Source organism: Chiloscyllium punctatum, chromosome 7, assembly GCF_047496795.1.
Source record: "Chiloscyllium punctatum isolate Juve2018m chromosome 7, sChiPun1.3, whole genome shotgun sequence".
In the NCBI taxonomy this organism is placed as follows: Eukaryota; Metazoa; Chordata; class Chondrichthyes; order Orectolobiformes; family Hemiscylliidae; genus Chiloscyllium; species Chiloscyllium punctatum.
Genome location: NC_092745.1, coordinates 14,910,042 through 14,929,611, shown reverse-complemented (window position 1 = coordinate 14,929,611; position 19,570 = coordinate 14,910,042). Strand labels below are relative to the sequence as shown.

General features: G+C 47.0%; 1 gene segment (V, D, J or C); it reads left to right on the top strand.

The window, feature by feature from the left end:
• The first annotated feature begins 688 nt into the window (after positions 1 to 688).
• On the top strand, positions 689 to 13,291 carry LOC140479519 (immunoglobulin kappa light chain-like). The segment is given in 4 exon segments: positions 689 to 753; positions 940 to 1,245; positions 1,714 to 1,767; positions 12,461 to 13,291. Coding segments are annotated over 4 exon segments (738 nt in total).
• The last annotated feature ends 6,279 nt before the right edge of the window (positions 13,292 to 19,570 follow it).

The window sequence follows — 19,570 nt, the reverse complement described above, 5'->3', positions numbered from 1 at the left end:
GAGAGAGAGATTGAGAGAGAGAGCGCAAGTGTACATTGTGAGATTGAGTGAGAGAGGGCGAGGCATTTAACTGCTGCCCCAGACCTCACTGTTCCAATGTCCTGGAATAACGCCTGTTATAGAGATCAGTTAGAGAGCGACCGGAGGGAGGGAGACAGACAAAGATAGAGTGAGGCAATTAGAGATTGAGGGGAGAAAGGAGAGAATGAGTGAGAAAATAGTTAGTAATATAAGTGAATGAGAAAAATGAATGATAAGAAAGAGAGAGAGAGAGAGAGAGAGAGAGAGAGAGAGAGAGAGAGAGAGACCAACCAACACAGAAGGAAAGGGAGATAAACAGAATGTCAAACATACATGGAAAAAGGGAAAGATATAAATGGTTATATAATTGGGAGAGGACAGATTCGGAGACGGAAACAGAAAAAGAGGGAGAAAGTAAATGAATAACAGGAATATATACAAGAGAAAGGTGAGAAAGAGAAAAAAGGGAAAAGGGAGAAAGGAAGTTTGAAAAGGAAGGACGAGAGAGAGAGAGAGAAAGAGAGAAGAGGAAGTGTGAGGGGCTGACGTGGCTCTCTCTGCATGATGCCATTTACATACTGAGGAACACCCAGTCAGACTCTCACAGGCTGCAGCTTTATAAAGCAGAGTCCAGTGAAGGGAGAGTTTATCAGGAACCAGGCACAGGGACAGGAGCACACACCATGATTTCACACATCCAGCTGATCTGGCCCCTGGCATTCTGTGTCGCAGGTACAAATCTCTCTCCTTCCACCTTGAATCTTTAGCTGCTCTCCATTTCACTCCAATTCCACTGACTTGTGATTGAAGGGAAAATGTTAAAACCAGTGGAATGCTCAGTGTCTCCAACAATCTCTCATTTGACAGGCTCTTTCTGTGACAGTTCTGACTTCATTGTATTTCTCTCTGACCCCTCAGGTATCAATGGGGACATCATCATGACCCAGTCTCCCCCGGTACTGTCAGTGGGACTGGGCCAGACTGCAACAATCCACTGTACGGCCAGTCAAAGCATTAGCAGCTACCTCAGTTGGTACCAGCAGCGAGAAGGTCAGAAACCCTCTCTCCTGATCTACAATGCAGCAACGCGATTCACAGGAGTCTCCGACCGATTCACCGGCAGTGGATCAGGGACCAGTTTCACCCTGACAATCAGCAACGTTCAGAATGAAGATGTCGCTAACTATTATTGTCAGAACTACTATGGCAGCTCCACTCTACACAGTGATACAAAGCCATACAAAAACCTCAAGACACACAGCACCACCTCGTGCACTGACACATGAATCAGTTATATAAAATGTATAATAATGAACACACAGTCTGAACTGACACGTCCACAATTAGATACAAATGAAACTGAACAAATTACCCCATGCTGGGATTGTCACTGTCCACTACCCACTCCAGTCCCTGTGCTGTCCACCACTCACTTGAAGGCCTCAAGTTTCCCTCTTACACTCCATGGCCACGCGTGAAGATCAGCTTCAAGATTTAATATCGAAAAATAAATTTCACAAAGCTCCCAAGCCCATCTGGACACAGATAGATACAGAGACAGAAAGACACATGAATGAGGGAGAGACAGAGAGGGGCAGAAAGAAGCTGAGAGTGAACGAGAGACTGGGAGACAGGGAGAGGTTGAGACTGATGGAGGGAAGCAGAGAGTAGAGGTTTTTGTGCAGCCTCTGCACTGGGAGCTCTCACTGTGGTCCACTTTCGGTCCAGGAACCAAGCTCAGACTGAGTAAGTAAACCTCAATCCTCCGTTATTAACCCTGTCAATACTGAAATACACTTTCTAAAATACATTTGCTGAATTGTTGAAGGTGTTAGTGAGAAGCTGCAGTGAATGAAATGGTTGATTGAGGAGCACTGTGTCTAACAGGGTATACAGCCATACCTCTTTAGTTCCATTGCCCCCTTTAAGCAGCAAGGTGTAAGTCAGTCAGTTTTACTCACCGTGTGGAGGAGCTCTGTCCATTTGCAGCCTGTGGTCCCATTCCTGCAGCATGGAGTGAAATCAGTGAGTAGCCTCCTGTCAGTCTCAGTGTGACAGACACGGACAGAGTTTGATGTGAGCTCTGGCTCCCTGTCCCAGTCTCTGATCTCACTGACCTCAGCAGCAGCAGCAGCAGCAGCACAGTGAGACACCGAGCTCCCACCTCCCCCAGCTTTAACTCTGCTCAATCACACAATCACTGAATTGTTACAGTGCACAAGGAGACGATTCCACCCATCCTGTCTGTACTGATTCTCTGAATGAACAATTTACAGAGTGTCATTCTCCTGCCTTCTCCCTGTCACCCTGCTCATTGTTCCTTTTCAAATAACAGTCTCATTCCCTTCGGAAAGTTTCAATTGAAGCTGCCTCCACCACACTCTCAGGCAGTGCATTCCACACCTTAACCACTCACTGGCTGAACATGTTGTTCCCCATCTTACTTTTGTTACTTTCACTAATTACTTTCAATCTGGAAACTCTCAGTCTCAATCCTTTCTCAATTGGAAACATTTTCTCCCTATTTACTCTGTCGAGGCCCCTCCTGGTTTTAATTCCTCAAACAAATCTCCTCTCAGCCTTCTCCTAAGAGGACAGTCCCAAATTCTCCAATCAATGTGTATAACTGATGTTCCTCATCCCTGGAATGATCTTCAGGAATTTTTTTTTGCCATTTCTACAAAACATCACCTTCCTGAATTATTCACATTTTCTATGGCCCTCATGATTTTATAAACATCTATAAGTTCACTTCTCAGACTCTTATGAGTCAGAATAAAGTCTCAACTTTTCCAGCCTCCCATAGTCATGGAGTCAACAGACCTTTCAGTTCAACTTGTCCATGATAACCAGATATCCTAAACTAACCTCATCCGATTAACCAGCATTTGACTTACATCCCTCAAAACCCTTCCTATTCATGTACCCATCCCAATGTGTTGAAAATGCTGTAATAGTATCTGCCTCCAATACTTTCTCTGGCAGCTCGATCCAGACACACACCACCCTCTGTGTGACAAGTTATCCCTCAGGTCCCTTTTAAATATTTTGCCTCTCACCTGAAACCTATGCCATCTTGTTTGGACTCCATTTCGCAAGGAAAAGGCCTTGGATATAACCCTGTCCATGCCCCTCATGATTGTATAAACATCTATAAGGTCACCCCGAAGCCTCAGATGCTGCAGGAAAAATAGGCCCAGTTTCTCCAGCCTTTCCCTACAGCTCAAACCCTCCAATTCCTGGCCATGTTCTTGTAAGTATTTTCTGCAGCTTTTTAAGTTTAACAGCATCATTACTATTGTGAGGTGATCAGGATTGTTCACATTATTCCCAAAGTGGCCTCACTAATCTCCTGTATAGCTGCAACATGATGTCCCAACTTCTATACTCAAAGCAATGACCAATAAAGGCAAGTGTACCCAACAACTTCTTCATTACCCTGTCTACCTGTGACCCCACTTTCAAGTAATAATGCACTCGCATCTTCACTCCGAGGTCTCTTTGTTCAGCAACATCCCACAGGGCCCTCCCACTGTATAAGTTCTGCCCTGGGTTGCCTTTCCAAAATGCAACATCCCACAGTTATCTAAACTGAACTCCATTTGGCACACCTCTGCCCATTGCCCCATCTGATGAAGGTCCCGCTGTACCCTGAGATGAATTTCTTTACGATACACTATCTCACCAATTTTGATGTAATCTACAAACTTACTGTAACTCCTTTATTCACATCCAAATAATTTCTTTAAATGATAAAAGTAGTGAACCCGGCACCAATGTTAGTGGCACACAACTATTCACAGATCTCCAGTCTGAAAAGCAACCTTTTACCACCACTCTCTGTCTCCTCTCTTCAATCTATTTTTTTTATCCCAATGGCTCACTCCCCCTGTATCCCATATGGTCTAACCTTACTAACCGGTCTATCATATGGAACCTTGTCAAATACTTTGCTAAAGTCCATATAGACTATGTCTCCTCTTCTGTCTTCATCAATCTTCTTTGTCACCTCCTCAATCAAATTCAGGAGACATGATTTCCTATGCATAAAACCACATCGATTATCCAAAGAATGTAAATGCTATCCCACAGAATCCACTCCAACATCTTACCCAGCACTGACATCAGGCTCACTGGTCTATAGTTCCCCTGGCTTTTCCTTACCGTCTTTCTTAAATAATGGCATAACATTAGCCAACCTCTCTGGTTCTCCAGCACCTTACCCACGGTTGTCAGTGATACACATTTCTCAGCAAGGGGCCCAGCAGTCTCTTCCCGAGTTTCCCACAATGTTCTGGGATACACATGATCAGGTCCTAGGGTTTACCTACTACCTTTATGTGTTTTCAGATCTTGAGCGGCTCCTCTTTTGTGTGTGATCTCTTTTCAAGACATCACTATTTTTCCAGATTCCCGAGCTTTCTCCACAATAAATACTGACCTGAAATATTTGTTTGGGATCTCACCCATTTCTTGTGTCTCACCAAAATACAGCACTCACATTTATCTGAATTAAACTCCATCTGCCATTCCTCAGCCCACTGGTCCAGTTGCTCAAGATTCCATTGTATTCTTAGACAGCCTTCTTCACTGCCAATAATTAGATTAGAGTCTCTACAGTGTGGAAACAGGCCCTTTGGCCCAACAACTCCACACCGATCCTCCAAAGAGTAACCCACCCAGACCCAATTCCCTATTAGTAATGCATCTAACACCATGGGCAATTTAGCATGGCTAATTCACCTGACCTGCACATCTTTGGACAATGGGAGGAGACCAGAACACCCAGAGGAAATCCATGCAGACACAGGGAGAATGTGCAAACTCCACACAGACAGTCATCCAAGGCTGGAATCGAACCTGTGACCCTAGCACTGTGAGGCTGCAGTACTAACCACTGAGCCACCGTGCTGCCCCACCTGAGCCACCATTGAGCCACCGATGCCACCTGAAAATTCACCTGAACACACTCTCACAACTCTGGGCTCTCCCTGCCCATTACACTGCTACTATCCCAGTCTATATTCAGAAACTAAAGACCCCCCGCCCATTTATAACAACTCTATCATATTTGCAGGTCTCTGTAAATTCATGCATTTGTCTTCCTCCACATCCTTCCCACTGGGAGGTGACTTATTGACTGCACTGAGGATTCTGTGTTCCTTTGTGTTCCTCTCTGACATTCCCTCCTGGCTCCCACAGCTCTGCCAAGTTAGTTTAAACCCTCTCTAACAGCACTAGTAAACCACCTCACAAGAGTCTAATGCACTCCCTCAGGGATCCTCTTTCCAGACCCGCAGTCACCTGTGTTCACCTCCTGATTCTATTCTCACCTGCGTGCGGCACTGGGAGTAATCCGGAGATTCCTACTTTTGAGTTCCTGCTGCTTATTCCCTCCAGAGCTCCCGAACTTCTGACTGCAGGACCATGTTCCTTTTTCTCCATCCATCACTGGGGCCAATGTGTTCTACGGCTGCTGCCTGTTCCCCCTCTCCCCTCAGGGTGCTCGGCAGCTGCTCAGTGACTTCCTTGACCCTGGCACCAGGGAGACAACACACCATCCTGGATTCCCATCTGCAGCTGCAGAAACACCTATCGATTGTCCTCACTCTCGAATTTCATCTCAGTATCGCTCTTCCAGGCCTACTTCTGCCCGCCACCCCCCCCCGCCCCCCCCCCCCGTACAGCTGAGCCCCCCACCGTGGTGCGAGGGACTTGGCTCTGGCTGCACTCCCTCGATGAACCATCATTCTCATCAGGATTCTGAATTGAATCCTGGTTAGAGAGTGAGATGCACTCAGGGGATTCCTGTACTAGTGGCCTCGTCCTTTTGGACTGTCTGCTGCTCCCCCATTCCCTCTCTCGCTGCATACTCTGAAGCTGCAGAGTGACCACATCTAGAAACGTGCTCTCCATGGAGCTCTCAGCCTCACGGACTCTCCGCACTGACACCAGCTGCTGCTCAAGTTGCAGAACCCGGAGCTCCAACTGCTGTCACTGACCACACCTCCTGCTCTCATGGTATTCCCGGAGCTGGGAAGCATTCTGAAGTTCCCACCTAAATGCACACTCTCTCCACTCTTTGGTTATCTGTTGACAATGTTCTGACAGTAAACAGCTACAGCAGGGCTCACAGTCCAGTGGGTTCAGTGTTCCAGGGTTTTGGGGAAACTCTCCAGAAGACTTTCAGAAATTGGAGCAGAAATCAGCCATTCAGCCCATTGAATCTGCTCTGCCAGTTGATCTTGGCAGATATGCTTCTCACCCCCATTCTCCTGCCTACTCCACAGGACCTTTCCATCCCCTTAACAATCACAAACCTATCTATCTCTGTCTTAAATACACTCAGTGACTTGGCCTCCACTTCCCTCTGTAACAATGAGTTCCACAGATTCACTGCCCTCTGGCTGAAGAAATTCCTCCTCATCTCAGCTCTACAGTGTCGGCCCTTAATTATGCGGCTGTGCCTTGGCTACCGAGTCTCTCCTGTTTTTGGAAACATCTTCTCTGCATCCGCTCTATCCAGGCCTATCAGAATTCAGTTAATTTCAATAAGATCCCTCTTCATCCTTTGAAACTCCATCGAGTGCAGACCCAGAGTCCTCAAACACGCCTCATATGACAAGCCCTTCATCCCCAGGATCATTCTTGTAAACCCCTCCAATGCCAGCACATTGTTTCTTAGAACATGGGTCCCAAAAATGCCCACAATATTCCAAATGCAGTTTGACCAGAACCTTACACAGCTTAAGCAGTGCATCTCTGCTCTTGTATTCTGGCCCTATTGAAATGAATGCTAGCATTTCATTTGCCTTCCCAAGCACAAACTGGACCTGCCTGTTAACCTGAAGAGAAACCTGAATGAGGTTTCTGCTTTTGATTTCCAAAGGCTTTCCTCATTTAGCAAATAGTCTTTGCATCTCTTCTTCCTCCCACAGTGCATACCCTTACACTGTAACACGTTGTATTCTATCTTCCCCTTCTTTGCCAACTCTCAAAGCCTCTCCAGGACCTTTTTCAGCCTTCCCACTTCCTCAACACTACCTGTCCCTCCACCTATCTCATGCCACCTGCGAACTTAGCAACAATGTCTTCACTTCCTTCATCCAGATTGTTAATGGATAACGTGAATAGTTATGGTCCCAACATTGATGCCTGCAGAACTCTACTCGTCACCAGCTGCCATCTTTCCTCACTCTCTGCTTTATACCAACCTGCCAGTCCCAGTCCTCAGTCCATGCCAGTACATTGCCCCTAACACTATGGGCGCTTATCTTACGTCAAATACCTTCTGGAAATCCAAATACATTACTTCCTCGGACTCTCCTTTGTCTGACTGGCTCATTGCCTCCTCAAAGAATTCTAATAGATTTGCCAGGCATGACCTCCCCTTGATGAAACCGTGTTGACTCAGCCCTATTTTACCATTGCACTTCCAAGTCCTCTGCAATTTTATCCCTAAATTGAATTCTAAAATCTTACCAATAACTGAGTCCAGGCTATAATGTACCATCTTCTACCTCCCTCCCTTCTTAAACAGGGTTGGTATGTGAGTCATTTTCTTATCCCTTACCCTCACCAAATCTCCACCTCCACACCCTGACTCCATTGATTCCTTAAAGATCATCACCAATGCCTCCACACTCTCCTCAGTGATCTCCTTCAGAACACACGGGTGTTGTTCATCCAGTCTGGGTGAGTTATCCATATTCAGACCTTTCAGCTTCCCCAGTACCTCCTCCTTAGTGATGGACACTACACTCCCCTCTTCCCCCTGACAGTCTTGATGTACTGGAATGCTGCTGGTGTTTTTCATGGTGCAGACTGATGCAAAGGACCGATTCAATTCCTCGGCTATTCCATCATTTCCTACTATTCTTTCTCCAACCTCATTTTCCAGTGATCCATTGTCTATTTTTGCCTCCCCCTTCCTTTTTATATATCTGCTAAAATTCTTGCAATCTTCTTTTGTATTACTGGCGAGCATACCCCCACATTTCACCTTCTCCACCCTTAATGCTTTTTTCGTTATCCTCTATAGGTTTTTTAAGACTTCCTAATTCTCTGACTTCCCACTATTCTCCACCACATTGGATGCCTTTTCTTTTGCTTTTATGCTGTCCTAGACCTCCCTCATCAGCCGTGATTGCCTTGTCGTCCCCTGAGTATGTTTTTTTTTTCTTTTTTTGGGATGAATTCCTACTCTAATTCCTGAATGACTCCGAGAAACTCTGCTGTTTGCTGCCCCACCATCTTACCTGCTCGGCTCCCCTTCCAATAAACTCTGGCCAGCTCCTTCCTCATGTCTTTGTAGCTCTGTTTACTCAACTGAAATACAGTTCCATCTGATTGTAGCTTCTCCCTCTCAAGCGACAGGGGGAATTCCATCATATTATGGTCCCTTATACACAGGGATACTTTCACCTTAAACTCACTACTCAAGTTTGCCTCAATACACATCACTGAATCCAGACCTGCCTGTTCCATAGTGGCTCAACCACAAGATGCTCCAAAAACCATCTCGTAGATATTCCTTGAAATCCTTTTCTTTAGACGCACTACCCAGTCCATCTATCCATTGAGGTCTACCCTGACATTTAGTTTATGCCTTTTCTGTATCCTGATTGATTTTATTCCCCACACCCTGATTACTGTTTGGAGAACTGGACATAAACTGCATCAGATTCTTAATTGCGGTTCCTCAACTCTACCCACACAGATTCGACACCTTCTGACTCTCTATCACTTCTTGCTATTGATTGAATTTTATTTCACACTAACAAGGCAACACTTCCCCCTCTGACCATCTGCCTGTCCTTTTGATAGGACATGGATCCTTGGATATTTAGTTCCCAGCCGGGATCCCCTTCCAGCTATGACTCTGTGATACCCACAACATTGTACCTGCCAGTTTCAAACTGCACTACCAGCTCATTGTGTATACTCTCTGCTTTTAAGTACAACACCCTCAGTCCTGCATTGACTGCCCTCCTTCTCATCATTGTCCTCTTATCTGCTGGGCTTGATGTTCGACTCTTGTTCCTTTCTGTACTCTCTGTCCTCGTACATCTTCTAGAAACTTGAATAACTTCTCCTGAGCCCTCCTCCACTTTAACTAGTTTAAATTCCTTGGACACTCAATTTACCTCGATTTATCGCATAACTTTGTCTACCTTATTCGGAATGCTTTGTGCATTTAGTTGCAAAATCTTTAAGTTTGTTCTGTTATTGATTTTCCCTGCACTTCTTTAGTTCCTTTGATATTGAAAAAATCCGTCCCTATCTTTTATTTTCTGGCAACAATCAATCCCATCCCTAACCAGCAATCGTACCTTCTCCTTCACCTTCTGTTTTCTCATTTTCCATCCAAGTGAACCAAATTACTTTATCATTGGGTTGACTTCAGGCATGGTGGCTCAGTGGGTAGCACTGCTACCTCACAGCACCAAGGACCCGGGTATAATTGCTGCCTTGGGAAACTGTCTGTGTGGTGTTTGCACATTCTCCCTGTGGCTGTGTGGGTTTCCCCCAGGTCCTCTGGTTTACTCCCACTGTCCCAAGATGTGCAGTTCAGGTGAATTGGCTGTTCTAAATTGCCTACAGTGTTAGGTGAAATAGTCAGGAATAAATGTACGGAAGGTTTCTCATTGGGCTGCTGTTCGGAGAGTTGATGTGGACTTGTCAGGCTGAACTACTGTTTCCACACTGAAGAGAATCTAATCAGGCCAATATTTATCATTAATCCAACATCATTAATGCTCTTTGATCTCATTGCTTCTAGTGGGATCTTGCTGTGTAGAAACTGGCTGCCATGTTCCTGACATTGCAACAGTGTAGCTTGTCAAACAAAACTGTCTGTAAATGTCTTTGGAAGAGCCTGAAATGTTAAGGACTGGATTGATGCCCATATCCCCCTAAACTCTTCCTATTTACATATGCATGCCTTTTAAATGTTGTACTTGTACCAGCCTTCACCACTTCTTCTGGCAGCTCATTCCATACATTTAACACCCCCTGAATGAAAACTTTGCCCCTTAGGTCCCTTTTAAATCTTTCCCCTGTCACCTTCAGCCTATGCCCTCCAATTCTGGACTCCCCCACTCTGGAGAAAAGATCTTCTCTATTCACCCTATCTATGCCGCTCATGATTTTATAAACCTCTATACGGTCACCCATCAACCTGCAATGATCCAGGGAAAACAGCCTCAGCATATTCAGCCTCTCCTGATAGCTCAAACCCTCCAACCTTGGCAGCATCCTTGTAAATCTTTTCTGAACCATTTTAAGATTCACAACATTTTCCCTACAGCAGGGAGACCAGAATTGCACACAGTATTCCAAAAGTGCCGTAACCAACGTCCTGTACAGCCGCAACAGCTCCCAACTCCAATACTCAATGCACTGACTAATAAAGAAAAGCAAACCAAATGACTTTGTCACTCCCCCTCACCTCCCCCAACCCCCTCCACACCCACCGACTGACAACTTCACTTTCAGTGAACTATTCTTCTTTTTTTTGGATGAACCGGGAGTCTTTCAGTTGTGAAAGATGCCATTCCATGGCACTGTTGGATGAAGAGCAGACAGTTTTCCCTGGTGTCCCTGATCAATATTCATCCCCCAATCAAAATCACTGAAAATCTATTTCTCTGCTAATTATCATACTGTGTTTGGGATCTCGCTGTGCACAGTCTGCTGGAAAGAGCCATTGGGACATCTTGAGTTGGGGACAGGTGCTACACAAATGCAAGTCTTTCTTTAAGATTGAACTCCCCTGATCCGGACATTCACCCATTGTCTGTGCACTCTCACCTTCCGGGGGCATGGGGTCATTAGGAGTAGTGACCCAAAGGACACTGAGACTCATTGCAGTCTCACCCTTGACCTCAGCCCAGCAGTGTGCAGTAAGGTTTGAAATGTAATCTAGAGCCTTCTAAACAGACACCCCAATGTGACTCTTTCCCGAAGTGTGTGGATCCGATTCTGCTCCAATGTTATCCGATAAAGTTCTCCTGATCTGTGGGTGATCGGAGGTTTGTGAAAGAGGGATCGAGCTCCATCTCACTTTCCAGCTCTTGCTCCATAACACTGGAGGTTTCGCTGTTTGAAGTGAATATCCAAGTGTTTTCTCAATGTGATGAGGGTTTCTGCCTCTCCCATCCTTTCAGACAGTGAGTCCCACATCCCAGCCTCTGGGTGAAAACAAATACCCTCAACTCCCCTCTAATCCTGCCCCCAACTGATTTCACTCTCTCCCCATGGTTATTGCCCTCTGTGTTGGTGGAAATCAGTCCTTCCCACCCACTCTGTCCAGGCCCCTCATCATTTTACACACCACAATCAAATCTCCCCTCGGCCACCTCTGTTCCAAAGAAAACACTCCCAGCCAAACCAATCATTCCTCAAAGCCCAAAGTCCCCATTCCAGACAAACCCCTCATCTGTCCCCATCTCTAATGGAATCCCATCCTTCCTGTAATGTGGTGACCAGAACCATACACTGTTCCTTCACTGTGCTCTAACTGGGGTTTTATACAGTTCCAGAATAAACAAACTCCTTGCTTTCGCTGTCAACCAATAATGAGGTAAGGGAGGTGATGGTCTAATGGTGTTATTGCTGAACTGTTAATCCAGAGATCCAGATAATGTTCTGGGCACCAGGGTGAGAATCCAGCAGATGGTGGCATTCAAATTCAATCAAACAAAATCTGGAATTAAGAGTCTAATGACTCAATGATTCTATTATTATACTTTATGAATAACTGAGTACCAAGGGCTGACCCCTGTGGCACCCTAAGTTGTAATTACCTGATATTCAGAAAAAGACTCCTTCTTTCTGTCCTGTCTGCCAACCAGTTCCCAATCCATGTCAGTACATGACTCCCAATCCTCTTGTTCATTTGGTCTAGATCTGGAAGTCCCACCCTTACTCTTTGTGGGAACAGATTCTGAACAATCTCTGTCTCATCCTTCGAGGGCTCCCACTGCCTTGACACTGATTTTCCACAATGCCGCTTGTTCCGATCCACTTTTACCAAAACACTACACAGTTGAGTAAAATGAAAACTTTTACACTTGCTCCATGGTTCTCCATTTCCATCCCTCCTCTCAATCTCATTGAGTCCTGATCACTGTCACGAAAATTCTCCCCAATTGACAGCCCTTCCAGCTGCCCACATTCATTTTATAAACAGTGGTCCAAAACTGTCCATTCTCTCTCTGCTGCTTCACCATCACTTTCTCTGGAGCAATTAGGGATGGGTAATAAATACTGGCGCTGCCAGTGACACTCACATCCCAAGAAGCAATTTGATCAATGCCTGGTCGTTTGTTGGGTTTATTCTGTATTGACTACAAATGTTCAAAAAGATTGTATGAACAGTGAAGGGTTGAATTCCCTTCCAGTGGCAGGGATTAAAATTGTTTCTCTTGTCTTTCAGGCAGTGACAACTCTCAGCCAAAGCTGACCCTGCTGCCCCCCTCCCCGGAGCAGATAGATGCCAAGGGCACTGCCACCCTGGTCTGCCTTGCCAATCACTTCTATCCCGATGAGCTGGAGGTGCAGTGGAAGAAGGATGGTGCAGTCATTTCGGACGGGGTTCAGACCAGCAACTACCTGCGAGCTTCGGACAGCACCTACAGTGTCAGCAGCCTGCTGACCCTCTCTGGGTCTGACTGGGAGTCCAACGCTCGCTTCTCCTGTGCCCTCACCCATGTGACCCTTCCCTCTCCCCTCAGCAAGAGTATCAGGAGATCAGAATGTGTGTAGAGTGTTTGAGACAGTCCACAGAGGAGACACAACTTTTCATAGAACAGTGCTGAGCTGGCAGGACAAAGGTCATTGTCAGAACTGAATTTCAACTCTCTTCCTTCTTGGGACTGGCTCAGAGACACTTCTGAGGTTTGGATGTTAAAGCAGATCATTGGGATAGCGGCAAGAGAGCTTTACACTGTGTCAGACCTCATACTGTCCTTGTCCTGGGAGTGTTTGATGGGGACAGGATTGCCTTGTGATGTCAGCTGTACAAACCAATGTGAACCTCAGAAGTCTCTGCGTCAGTAAACCAGATCTCCTTCCTGCTCAGCTGCGAGTTACAATTTAAGGTTTTATCACTGATTCAAGGGACAGGATTCTCATGTTCTTGAGAAAATCTCTCCAAGTGTTTTCCTCAAGGTCCATTGTGGCTGTGAATTTGAGCAGCTTCCTCTGTCTGGACTGTTAATTGCAGTTGTTTCTTTCTGTCAATGTGAATGTGGAAAAGGGAATAAAAGTGAAGATTCAGTCTCTGTCTCTGCGTGCTTTGGAAATAACTGACCTCCACCTTCCCCCCCCCCCCGCCCACCTCTGAGTTGATTGGCTGTATTTCAGCAGGTCATTGTCAAAGTTGGTTACTTGGCCTGTCAATCAATTTCAATTCTCAATCATCAGTCATTTTCAAATGATCCCTTTAATCAGGAATTTATGTAGATTTCAAAAAGAACAGAAACTGAAAATTGTTAGGACTCAATAAGTACAATCTGATGTATTCCCTCTTCACTCTGATGGTCCAGGACCAGCTGATGGGATCGAACTGTGCAATCTCTGCTGTATGTCAGATAGCCCCTGAAATAATCTTTGGCCAATCACAGACATTGTTGGCTGAGTCTGAGTCTGAGTCTGAGTCCTAATCCTAATACTGCCTGTAGATGTCTCTCTGAGTGTGGGTGTGTTACGCAGAGAGACACCCACAGACAGCATTCAGTAATACACCACATTCGGCGAGATACCTATCCGTAGCATGGAGTGTGAGTGTGTTACTCAGTGCTGCCTGTCTCACAGAGTGCATGTGATGTTTTGCTTAGTGCTGCCTGGAGGTGTCTCTCTCAGTTTGAGTGTGTTACTCTGTTAAAAATCACACAACACCAGGTTATAGTCCAACAGGTTTAATTGGAAGCACACTAGCTTTCAGAGCAATGCTCCTTCATCGGGTGATAGTGGAGGGTTCGATTGTAACACAGATTTTGTCACGATCTGTGTTACGATCATAATTCTGTATTACGATCGAGCCCTCCACTATCACCTGATGAAGGAGCGTTGCTCTGAAAGCTAGTGTGCTTCCAATTAAACCCGTTGGACTATAACCTGGTGTTGTGTGATTTTTAAATTTGTACACCCCAGTCCAACACCGGCATCTCCAAATCCTATCTCACAGAGTGCATGTGTTACTTAGTGCAGCCTGCAGGTGTCTCTCTCAGTGTGCGTGTGTTACTCTGTGCTGCTTGTAGGTGTCTCTCTCAGTGTGCATGTGTTACTCTGTGCTGCCTGTATGTGTCTCTCTCAGTGTGCATGTGTTACTCTGTGCTGCCTGTCGGTGTCTATCTCAGTGTGCATGTGTTACTCTGTGCTGCCTGTAGGTGTCGATCTCAGTGTGCATGTGTTACTTTGTGCTGCCTGTAGGTGTCTCTCTCAGTGCGGGTGTGTTACTCTGTGCTGCCTGTAGGAGTCTCTTTGAGATATGTGTCTCCGAGCGATGGATTGGGAACGGGCTTTGTGCTGGGGATTGAAGATCAGGTTTTAATCTTCTCAAATCATGAATGAAAAACAGTTCAGCTGATTCAGTCTGAGATGGCAGCTCATTCAGATGGCCAAAGTTAAAAATCACACAACACCAGATTATAGTCAAACGGGGTTTATGTGGAAGTAGAAGCTTTCAGAGCGCTGCTCCCTCATTAGGTATCTGGAGCGCAGGATTATTGGAATTTGCAGTGAAATTGAGATGGCAGTTGAAAAAGATGAATATTGAGAGTGTATTCTCAATAAGGGAGGGATTTCAGAGGCAGTGGGCACTTTGCCCCCCAATGTGTTGCTCAATTACAAGTGGATTTTCTGAATCCAGAGTCAGAGCAGTCATGACTGCCTGCCCAGCCAATGCTGGCTCCCCACAGTCATATTTCAGTGGTTAATTAACTCAAACCTAGGTGCAGCAATATTACCTTCCAGGGAGGGGAGCTGTCTGAGTGAGGGTGGGAGGTTGAATTCTTGAAACCCCGAGAATTCTCTCCCCCTGCCCCAGCTGTGATGACCATGTGGGACTATGCTCCTCTGGGATGATGACCACGTTCCTGGGTGATGGAGGGAAGGTCAACTCCTCCCAAAGTCAGCATAAGCTGGATCAAAGGGGCATCAAGAGTAAACATGGGGAGATTGAGGGTGATAGTGGGCGGCACGGTGGCACAGTGGTTAGCACTGATTCCTCACAGCGCTAGAGACCCGGGTTCAGTTCCCACCTCAGGCGACTGACTGTGTGGAGTTTGCACATTCTCGCCTTGTCTGCGTGGGTTTCCTCCGGGTGCTCCGGTTTCCTCCCACAGTCCAAAGATGTGCAGGTCAGGTGAATTGGCCATGCTAAATTGCCCTTAGTGTTAGGTTAGGGGTAGATATAGGGGTATGGGTGGGTTGCGTTTCGGCGGGGTGGTGTGGACTTGTTGGTCCGAAGGGCCTGTTTCCACACTGTAAGTAATCTAATCTTAAAAAAAAGGAGGGGGTTGGTTGGCAGGTTGTTCAGCAGAGTCAGGTACTAGATTATCAGTTCTTCTGACACTCCCCTGTTTTTTTAAATTTTTTTTTAAGATGTGAGACACAGTGAAAGACACAAAGTGCACGGATCTTTATTCAATTTCCACCACCAGGAAGATAGGAAAAATACCCGAGTGGCCAGTGACAAGCACTGCCCTTCAAACCACAGGGCCACTCCCCTGTTTATTTATTTCTTTTTTTTTGTTTTTTTTCTTTCTCTTTTTTTTATTTTCTTTTAAAGACACAAAGTGCACAGATCTTTATTCAATTTCCACCACCAGGAAGATAGGGAAAACACCCGAGTGGCCAGTGACAAGCACTGCCCTTCAAACCACAGGGCCACTCACCTGTTTATCTGACAGTTAGCGCTCCCTGATTGGACAAAGTTAACTGTTCCTGTCAGGGAACTCATATTTTATCAAAAAGAATAAAACATTTATTGAACAAGGAGCTCAAGAGAAAGATTTCATTTGGAAATCGCAAACGAGATTTGAAAAAGGGCTTTTTCACTCAGTGAGTAGTGGGAATCTGGAATGGATGTCAGAGAATCCCTACAGTGAGGAAACAGGTCATTTGGCCCAACAAGTCCACACTGATCCTTCGAAGAGTTAGCTACCCAAGACGTTTTATCGTAGGGGTGACCAAGGGAGGAGGAAGATTGGAGGTGGGAGGAGGGGTCCTCAGAGAGAGGTTGGGAGATTTTGTTAAAAAAGACGACACGGAGGTAGAGGTTGCGGAAGAGGAGCTCCGCTTCGTGGCGGTTGCGGGTTTCATTGAGGTGTGGTCGGGCGGGAATGACGGTGAGCCCTTTCCTGAGGACGGATATTTTGGCCTCAGAGAGTTTGAGTTCGGGGCGGGACAGTAAATATGGGGCAAGGCTCAGGGGTGAGGTTTTCTCCTTTTCCCCTGATTAATGAACCTAACCTAACCCATCAGGCCAAAATCAATTGTGGGCAGCTCGGTGGCACAGTGGTTAGCACTGCTGCCTCACAGCGCCAGAGACCTAGGGTTCAATTCCCACCTCAGGCGACTCTCTGTGTGGAGTTTGCAAATTTTCCCCGACTCTGCGTGGGTTTCCTCCGGGTGCTCTGGTTTCCTCCCACAATCCAAAGCACAGGTTAGATGAATTGGCCTGGCTAAATTGCCCGTAGTGTTAGGTGAATGGGTAAATGTAGGGGAATGGGTCTGGGTGGGTTCCGGGTATGCGTGGACTTGTTGGGCCGAAGTGCCTGTTTTCACACTGTAAGTAATCTAATCTACAAATCCCTGATCACTGTGGGCAATTTAGCAAAGGCCAATTCATATAACCTGCATGTCTTCAGATTGTGGGAGGAAAACAGAATACCCAGAGGAAATCCATGCAGACATGGGTAGGACATGCTCACTCCACACAGACAGTTGCCTGAAGCTGGAATCGAACCTGGGTCAAAACACTTGGATTAGCCTTGACTTCACTCCAGCCTCTGCCTCCACTTCTGGCCCCACCCACTTTGCAACCAAGACTCAGACTACGTTTCCCAGAGTCACTCTGAGTCCAACTGCCTACCTGCAGCCAGCCAGCACACTCGCTCTCCTTCCTCATCCATCCACCCCAACAGTGCACCCTATCCCTCCACTTTTCCCTCTTCACCTCATCCCCACCTTCCCACTACCCCACCTCACTCCACAACCCATCTCCGCCCCAATCTCCTTTCTCTTCCACACCCATTCCCCGTGCTATACCACACCACATGCCATCAACCTACCCTCCTCCCCACCTTCAACAAACTTGGGCCCACCCGAAAACCTCACGCCTGAGCCTTGCCCCATATTTACTGTCCCACCCCGAACTCGAACTCACTGAGGACAAAATGTCCATCCTCAGGAAAGGGCTCACAGTCATTCCTGCCCGACCCCACCTCAACGAAACCCGCAACCGCCACGAAGCGGAGCTCTTCTTCCACCACCTCGACTTCCGTGTCGTCTTCTTTAACAAAAACTCCCAACCTCCCTCTGAGGACCCTTACTCCCACCTCCAACCTTCCTCCTCCACTTGGTCACGCCTCCAGATGTATACACAGACCTAGACCTCTTCATTGCTGACCAGCCATGTCAATTTCTCCACCCTCCCCCCACCCTCTCCAACCACAACCCCGCTGAAAGTGCAGTGCTCCACTCTCTCTGCACCAACCCCTGGTTCAGCATCAAACCCGCTGACAAAGGCAGAGCGATGGTAGTCTGGAGAATGGACCTCGATGTGCCTGTGGCCAATCACCAACTCTCCAACACCACGTGCTACCTCCTCCTTGCCCATGACCCCATCGCGTCCCATCAGGCCAAAATCACTCGCTCTGTCAGTGCCCTCATTAACTCCAGTGATCTCCCCGCCACTGCCTCTAATCTCATAGTCCCCCAGCCCCGCAATGCCCAGTTCTACCTGCTCCCCAAGATCCACAAATCCTACTACCCCGGCTGACCGATCATCACAGCATGCTCCTGCCCCACCGACCTCCTCTCATCCTACCTGGACTCCACCTTCTCCTCCTTGGTTCAGGCACTTCCCACCTACATCCGCTCCACCAACCACACCCTCCATCTCTTCAGAAAACTTCAGTTTTCTGGCCCCGAGTGCTTTATCTTCACGATGGATGTGCAGACCTTATATATGTCCATACCCAATAAGGATGGCCTCCAGGCCTTCCACCTCTTCCTCTCCAACAAACACATCCAGTCCACCTCCACCAATACCCTCCTCTGCCTCGCTGAACTGGTACTCACTATCAATAACGTTCCCTTTAAGTCTTCTTCCTTCCTCCAAATCCAGGGAGTTGCCATGGGCACCCGCCCGCCTCTTTATCAGCTATGTCGAACAGTCCCTCTTTAGTGCCTACACAGGCACAGTGCCCCAACTCTTCTGCCATTACATTGACTGCATGATGGAGTGACCTGCACCCAGGCTGAACTGGAGCAGTTCATCGACTTCGCTCACAACTTTCACCCCACCCTCAAATTGACTTGGTCCATCTCGGACACCTTCCTTCCCTTTCTTGACCTATCCATTCCCATCTGTGGTGACAGTGTTCAGACAGGCATTTACTACAAACCAACAGACTCCCATTACTACCTGGACTCCACTTCCGCCCACCGAGTATCCTGCAAGAACTTCATCCCATTCTCCCAATTCCTCTGCTTCTGCCCAATCTGCTCGGATGAGGAGACATTCCAGTTGTCACAAACGTCCACCTATTTTGAACAACGTGCTTTTCCTCCTTCTGTCATCCACTGCACCATTGCCATTTCCCATTCCATTGCTCTCAAACCACCACCTCCAAACACAATAAAGACAGAGTCCCCAGTGTCCTCACCTGTCACCCCATCAATCTCCGCATCCAACGCATCATCCTTAAACACTTCTGCTAACTCCAACTAGACCACACCACCAAGTACATCTTTCTCTCCCCACCTCTGGCTGCCTTCCACAAGGACCATTCCGTTTGACAATTTTTGGTTTGTGTCACTCTCCCACCAACCCTCCCGAATCCCGAGATACCTTTCCCTGCAACCCATAAAGAAGTAAAGCCTGCTGGTACATCAACACCTCACCTCCATCCAGTACCCCAAACAGTCCTTCCAGGTGAGACAGAGGTTCACCTGCCTCTCCTCCAACCTAGTTTACTGCATTAGGAGCTCCTGATGTGGTCTTCTCTCCATCCGGAAGACCAAACGTAAACTTAAGGAATGGTTCATCAAGCATCTTAGCTGGGCCTGCAGGGGCTGACCAGACCTCCCAGTCACCACCCATTTTAATTCCCCTTCCCATTCCCTTTCTGACATGACCATCCTTGGCCTCCTCCATTGCCACAACGAACCAAACCGCAAATTGGAGACAGAACACCCCATCTTCCACCTGGGCGCCTGACAGCCCGGAGGGCTCAACATTGACTTCTCCAATTTCATATAACCACCCTTCCCATCCCATGTCTCCCTTCCCAACCCGTCTCCCTACATTCCACTC